The following is an 8109-nucleotide window of genomic DNA, read 5'->3' on the forward strand; positions in this document are numbered from 1 at the left end:
ACACAACAAAACTGTAACAACCGATAAGTTATCGAAACTGTCACTCAAAAATGATGAGTTTTCGACACCGATGTCTCTTTCTTCATTAATGAGGACCTCACTAACACCTACTACAAAATTCTAAAAACAGCACTAAACATAAAAAAAAAATTTATATCAGCTGCTTTCACTTAACGCGGGCTCGTTTTTGTGAAACGCGATGACATCGCTGCTAATCCCATTACCATTGATTCCATAGATCAACTAAATACTCTCTTTCGCTGCTCCCAACAACCTGTGCCTGAGCACTCGTGTAATGGAGAAGGTGTTAACTAAATGTCATTCTTATTGCCAACTACTATACCAACATACAGTGTTGCCAACAACTTTACGCTTAAATCTTGCCCTGGCGCTTAAATCTAGCCCTAAAAATACTTTTAAAATATCCAGGCTTATACCTGAACACTAAAAAATATGTTTTTCCAAAAACTCTCGGTTATAGCTGACCTGTTAAAAAAAAACTTGGAAAAAACGAAGTTTATATTTTTTTAAATTCCAAGCTCATAGCAGACCTCTAAAAAATACATTCGAAAAATCCACTAAAAATATTTTTAAAATAGTTACGTTTTATATGTTCAAAAAAATCTACCCTTATAATTGACCCTTAAAATATTCAAAAAAAAAATCCCCGTTTTGAATCTATACTTTTTGATAGATTTTTAAAAAAATTGATTAAAGAATCCAATCTAGTTGGGAGACCGCCCATAAAAGAAAATCATCTTGAGAGGTCTTTCGAAAAAAAAGAATTAATTTTTTTATTAATTTCTGTTTGTTTTTCCAACACCACCCCCCACCCGACACACACACACTCTTTTTTCTAGGTTCAATTTTCCCTATTATCGTGATGCTTTTCGCTGGCGGCTGGAGTGATCGTTATAATAAACGCAAGGCCTGTATGTTATTCCCCATTATCGGTGACTGTTTCATGTTTGTGTGTAAGTATAGAGATCCTGCAAAAAAAAAAAAAGATATGCAAATTTACTATTTTTAAATAAACAATTCCGCATTGCAGTTCTATTGGTATCGGCAATATTTTTCGATAAAATCCCAATGGAATTTGGAGCATACAGTGAGGCAATTGTCCCAAACATGTTTGGTGGAAGCACTTTACTCTTCATGGCCATTGATAGTTATATGACAATATCGACTCCGGAAGCAGATCGTGTATTTAGGTAAGTGGACAAAAAGAGTTCTTGAAAAAAATATTATTCCAAATATTCATGCCTTGTGCGTCTTGTTGGCGCTTGGAAAAATATTTTCTTTAAAAATTCCATGCCTGGTTAGTCCTTGGAAAAAAAAAATATGTTCCCCTTTGGTGCAGGATATAAAAAAAAAAACTGCCCTTGAAATTAATATATATATTTTCCTGTTTTTCAGGTTCGGCATTTATAGTGTGTTTACCACTGTCATACCCTTAATAAGTCAACCCATGAGTGGGATACTCTTCAAGTATCTAGGCTATACATGTATTTTATTTTATTTTTTATTAAATATTTTCTTTTCTTATTGTTTCGCCCACAAGGGTCCTTTATCTTCGCCTTGTCCCTCGACATCAAGACGGACACCACAGATGCCTCGCCAAAAACTGGCACAGAAAATCCCGCCTATGAAGTGACACAACTAGAAGATCTGCCCACTGCACCAAGACACAAAAACAATGTCATTATTGATACCGTGGACAAATCTCCAACCTCAAAACCCGCAAAACGTAATGCCCTTTTGGATTTCTTTGATCCCACATTGGTTGTGGATTATGTGAAATTTCCATTTAAAAAACGTCCAAATCGTGGTCGTATGTTGTTGCTACTTATAATTATGGCCGAGATTTGTATTATTGGTCCGGCAGTCGGAGAGGGTGAATTCTGGAAAAGTTTTACATTTAAAAAACTGAATTGGAATGGCAATGATTATAGCGTCTACTCAGCATTTAATTCGGCCTTGACTGTGGTCGGTAAGTTGGATATGCTGATTCAAAGAGAGGCGGAGAAAGGGGAGGAGAAAGTGGAAAATTGTAATGTTTTTTTTTCTAGGTACCCTTATTGGAACTACCATTTTGAGTAAATTGCTGAAACTTTCCGATGCCTTGGTGGGTATTGTAGCCACCCTATTTACAGCCTTATCGAGAGTGCTTTTTGTAAGTATCGACAATATTTTAAAGACTAAGATAAAGGGCACTTTCTTTTGGGGAAATATGTTTAGGAATACTTTTTTGATGTATTTATTTCGATAGATAAAAAAATATATATTTTTTTTAACGGCCAAAAACACGTAGATTTCAAGGACCATAAGATCCAAGGATTTTTAAAGACTATTTTTTCAATGACCATCAGAGGCGAAGATTTTATGAAGACAATTTTTTAAAGCGCCAACAAGGCTTAGATTTAGAAAAAAATATAATATATTTTTTAAAGGAACCACGAGGCGTAGATTTAAGCAAAAAATCTTTAAAATATTCTCAAGGCGAAGATATAAAAAGGGCCTTTTAAAGGGTCCTCAAGGCGTAGATCTTAAAAATTGCTTTTATGACCTCATCTTGGCTAGGTGGTATACACTCTATACCATCATCTCTTATTGGTTCTGGGGTATCTTCTTCATCGCCACTATTTGATACTAGTAGCTTTTCGAAATGTTCCTTCCAGATCCTCAACATGCTGTCTGTATCTGTCACCAGGTTTTCTTCTTCATCTCTACAGGAGGATGTGCCTGCACCAAAGCCTTCGGTTTGGTGTTTTACTCGTTGGTATAATTTTCGGACTTCATTCTGACTCCTGTACATCTCGATTTGCTCACGCTCACATTTTTCTTGTTCTTTCTTTTTTTCTGAAAACACGTTTCTCTCTCTCTCTCTCCTTTTCTCGCGATTATTCTCCACCACGTTACGTGTGGCTACTGTCTGCAGGGTTGCCCTATACGCTTCGTTTTTTCACATCAGTAGCATTACGACACTCCTGATCGTACCATGGGTTTCTTGGTGGTGGTTTTTGGTACCCAATTGTTCTTTTTGTTGCAGTTTGTAGGGAGTGGGCAATTCTTTGCCATTGTGCTTCTATACTATTATCGGGACAAGAAGTGTTTTCTTCAAGCAGATGGGTAAGTTGAGCGGAGTAGGCCTCGGCTACCTGTTGTGTTTGCAGCTTTTCGACGTCGAGTTTCCGTGTTATATTAGATCGCACCTTTGCTGCGACATTAAGACGGGTGCGTACCTTGGCTGCCACAAGGTAATGGTCCGAATCGATATTCGCTCCTCAGATCGATCTGACGTCTAGAACACTGGATGAATGCCTTCCGTCTATCACAACATGATCAATTTGATTTCTCGTTACTTGATCAGTAGAAATACAGGTGGCATTGTGTATATCGAGATGCTTGAATCTGGTGCTGCTAACTACCATGTTTTTTGTTGCCGCGAAGTCAATCAACCTCATGACGTTGTCGGATGTTTCTTCATGAAGGCTGACTGTGGGGCCAAAGATATTTTCCCTTCCGATTTTTGTATTAAAATCTCCTAGTAAAATTTTAATGTCATGGCCAGGGCAACGGTCATAAGCTGTTTCTAGGCGTTCGTAAAATATGTCTTTGGTCTGTTCATCTTTATCTTCGGTCGGAGCATGGGCGCAAATTAGACTGATGCAATTCGCAATTCGCTCATCTACTGGAGTGAATCTGGAGACATGGTCTTTTATTCTCCTGTTAACCATAAATCCGCAGCCAAATTCATGTCTCGTTTCATGGCAGCTATAATACAGGGCGTAATCGTCTGATTTACTTACGCCTGTCCCTTTCCATCGCATTTCCTGTAAGGCATTAATATCGGCTTTGTACTTCTTGAGTATATCCGCCAATGCGAACACTGCGCCTGTTCTGTACAACGTGCGCACATTCCAAGTGCAGATTCGCAGATCGTGGCCCTTTATACGTTTGCGGGGGTCGTCAACATTAGGTTGGTTTGGTTTTCTTTTTTTTAGCTTTTTCATAGTAGGTTGGGTTTTCCGAGAGTGGGCAACTAACCTGACGCCTCAACCCATTCTTTTATAGTTCTTATGGGTGAACTCGCGGCACATATTAGCTAACTATTTCATCGGGTGATGAGAATAGCTCCCCAGGTGGCACCGCGGGAGGTCATCTCCACAATTGAGATGAAAGAGGGACCAAGATAAGCCTGGACTTCGCCATGTTAAAGCCAATCAGAGCCGTTGCTTGGTATCTATCATCCCCTACGCCACCCCACCCCCCAGATTTAGATATAGCTCCCATATATATTTTCGTCCGATTTAATGTAAACGGCACTATATATCTTTCGATTTGCACGAAATTTGGTACAGCGTAATGAATTAGGTCTAGAATGATGTATGCAAAGTTTCGTAAAAATCGGTTCAGATTTGGATATAGCTCCCATATATATTTTCGTCCGATTTAAGGTAAATGGTGTACCAAAGTCCCTATATATCTTTCGATTTGTACGAAATTTGGCACAGCATAATGAATTAGGTCTAGAATGATGTGTGTTAAGTTTCGTGAAAATCTGTTCAGATGTGGATATAGCTCCCACATACAGATTATATTTTTAACAACGCGGCGTATCGAATAGCGTGTATCAATTTTGTTATAAATCGTTTTCCATAAATTGTCCCAATGTTACGCAGGCGGCTCTAAATCTGCTCGAATGAAATTAAAGTTAGCATAGGTTGGGGAAAGAGGGAACATAAACGTGCAATTGTTAGGATACATATGTACAATATACCCAAAGTGGTGAAGGGTATCATATAGTCGGCCCAGTCCGACTTTACTACTTTCCCTATTGGTTTTTTTAATTTATTTCCATAATTATATTAATATATATGTTTTTACAAAAAAAAAAAATATTTTTTTAAATTTATTTTCATAGCGTACATATAGGAGAGTTTTTTTGAAATTTATGTCCATAATTATATTAATTTATTTTTATAATATATAATAGAAAGGTTGGTTTTAAAAAAATATTTTTATGGCAAAACTCAAGACGTATTTTTTTTTAATCATATGTTGTTTTTTTTCTTTAAGAGTATTTTGCAAGGACCATAAGAAGCGTCGATTTTTTTACAATAAATTGAGTTCGATTTCTTTTTTGTTCTCTTTCAGGGATTTGCCAGTAACACTGCCACATTTTATGCTGGTGCTGTAGCTGATGCTTTTGGCGCCTTGCCTCCTATTGCCATTAAGACAATGGGTTCAAGTATTGTGGATGCCAATGACCTGAGTATGTAGCACTTTGAAAACTTAATTATTATTTGCGGCAGCATAAAATTCAAAAATCCCTAACGTTTTACCTCTCTTGTTCTAGGTAAAATGTTCTCACTATTAAGAATCTGTATTCCATTGGTCAATATGACTTTCATACCCATCTATAGTAATATGTATGAAAAAACTGTAAACTCATTCCCCGGGACAATTTTCCTCTTCAGCGTAGTGTTTGCGATATCCAGCGTCATTGTCTTTATGTTAGTATATTTAATCAAAGCCTTTAATTGCAAAATCTAACCTAAATTTGGAAATTTGTTTCTCTCTTTTCTTTTCTCCCTATGTTTTCTTTGTGAACATTTGGTTTTTAATTTTCTTCTGACTGTGCCTTTGAAATTCGGAACAGTATTTGCTATGTTGTTGTAAGACGTCGTAAATCCCAGATGCCAGAAGCCGATACAGCTGGCAAAGTGGAAAATGACCATAAAAATTGTACTAATGCTGCCATACAAAACGGAGGTTCCGAAATGACCTGTCTGTAGATGTGTAAGATGCGTGAAGAGTGTAACTGATAATGTGTGTTTAAAAACTATTTTGTTTGCGTTTTTTTTTTATAAAATACAAAAAATAAAAAATAATTTTTAAAAAATTCACTCTTTGAAAAATAATTTTTAAAAAATCCACGCCTTTAAAAATAATTTTGAAAAAATTCACGCCTTTAAAAATAATTTTGAAAAAAATTCACGCCTTTAAAAATAATTTTTAAAAAATCCACGCCTTTAAAAATAATTTTTAAAAAATCCACGCCTTTAAAAATAATTTTGAAAAAAATCCACGCCTTTAAAAATAATTTTTAAAAAATCCACGCCTTTAAAAATACTTTTTATAAAAATTCACGCCTCATAAAATGATTTTTAAAAAATCCATGCCTTTAAAAATAATTTTCAAAAAAATCAACGCCTTTAAAAATAATTTTTAAAAAATTTTAAAAAATAATTTTGAAAAAAATCCACGCCTTCAAAAATAATTTTTAAAAAATCCACCCCTTTAAAGACAATTTTTAAAAAATCCACCTCTTTAAAAATAATTTTTTAAAAAATCCACGCCTTTAAAAATATTTTTTATAAAAATTCACGCCTCATAAAATAATTTTTAAAAAATCCACGCCTTTAAAAATAATTTTTTAAACAAATCCACGTCTTTAAAAATAATTTTAAAAAAATCTACAAAAATCCACCCATTTAAAAATAATTTTTAAAAAAATCCACGCCTTGATGAATGGCAGAAAAATATTTTTTAAAAAAATCCACGCCTTGATTTATGCCAAAAAAAATTTCTTTAAAAAAATCCACGCCTTGATGTCCCTTTGAAAAAAATTTCTTTAAAAAAATCCACGCCTTGATGTCCCTTTGAAAAAAATTTCTTTAAAAAAATCCACGCCTTGATGTATCCCATAAAAATATTTTTTATAAAAATCCACGCCTTGATGTATGCCATAAAAATATTTTTTATAAAAGTTCAAAATTAAATTTAAAATATTTATCGCTTTGAAAAAAAACTCACGCCTTTAAAAATAATTTTTATAAAAATCCACGCCTTGATGTATGCCATAAAAATATTTTTTATAAAAATCCACGCCTTGATGTATGCCATAAAAATATTTTTTATAAAAATCCACGCCTTGATGTATGCCATAAAAATATTTTTTATAAAAATCCACGCCTTGATGTATGCCATAAAAATATCTTTTATAAAAATCCACGCCTTGATGTATGCCATAAAAATATTTTTTATAAAAATCCAAGCCTTGATGTATGCCATAAAAATATTTTTTATAAAAATCCACGCCTTGATGTATGCCATAAAAATATTTTTTATAAAAATCCACGCCTTGATGTATGCCATAAAAATATTTTTTATAAAAATCCACGCCTTGATGTATGCCATAAAAATATTTTTTATAAAAATCCACGCCTTGATGTATGCCATAAAAATATTTTTTATAAAAATCCACGCCTTGATGTATGCCATAAAAATATTTTTTATAAAAATCCACGCCTTGATGTATGCCATAAAATATTTTTTATAAAAATCCACGCCTTGATGTATGCATTAAAAATAATTTTTAAAAAATCCACGCATTAGCTTATGCCACAAAATTTTTTTTTTTAAATCAACGCGTTGATTTATGCCATAAAAATAATTTTAAAATTTAAAATATTTATCGCTTTGAAAAAAAATTATCTTTAAAAATTATTGACCTCTGTGTTGCTTTCAAACACGTTCTACTGTAGCTACAACCGAACAATTAATCTTAGAAGCTGTTTATCTTCTTAAACGCCGGACAAAAACGCACACAATCGATGATTAGCACAAAACTTGACTGATGATTCTCGGCTACTCGACAGACGAAGATGAAGAAGAAGAAACTCAAAACCAGTGTGTGAGAGAGAGTGAAATTGCCATTTTGAGTCACTACTAACATCGACTAATTCATTCATCTAAGTTTAGTTTGAATTTGGACGCCTGCGCGCATTGACTAAAAAAATAACGAAACAAATTAAAACACGGCAATGATCGTGCAAAACAAAACGATATCGAACGTGTAACGAACAAAAAAAAATAATATATTTAAATTCCCAATATTCAAAATTCAATAAAAAATAAAAGAAATGGATTCGCCTAACGCCAACCCTCAAAATGAGGAAAAGCTCAGTTATTTGCAAAAGGTTTGGCGTTATCGCCGTTATTTGGTCATCGAACCATTTTTCTTCTTCTATTTGATGGCAAGTATTTTCAATATTATTGCCATTTTGAATTTTCCCCTGGACAAGGCGTGCAGTGTTAATTTGG

At 34.0% G+C, this 8109-nt stretch overlaps 1 protein-coding gene across 1 annotated transcript; it reads left to right on the forward strand.

Annotated features, from left to right (window-relative positions):
- Positions 1-860: 860 nt before the first annotated feature.
- LOC133334259 (uncharacterized) lies at positions 861-5798 on the forward strand (the record flags this gene model as incomplete). The annotated part of the gene is made up of 8 exons (XM_061542546.1): positions 861-974; positions 1052-1211; positions 1417-1505; positions 1562-1990; positions 2070-2173; positions 5158-5275; positions 5360-5516; positions 5663-5798. Coding segments are annotated over 8 exons (1307 nt in total), but the record flags the coding sequence as incomplete, so codon positions are not given.
- Between the last annotated feature and the right edge of the window lie 2311 nt (positions 5799-8109).

The sequence above is a fragment of the Musca vetustissima genome, unplaced genomic scaffold (assembly GCF_032173495.1).
Source record: "Musca vetustissima isolate MV318-11 ecotype Yass unplaced genomic scaffold, APGP_CSIRO_Mvet_v1 utg162548, whole genome shotgun sequence".
NCBI lineage: Eukaryota > Metazoa > Arthropoda > Insecta > Diptera > Muscidae > Musca > Musca vetustissima.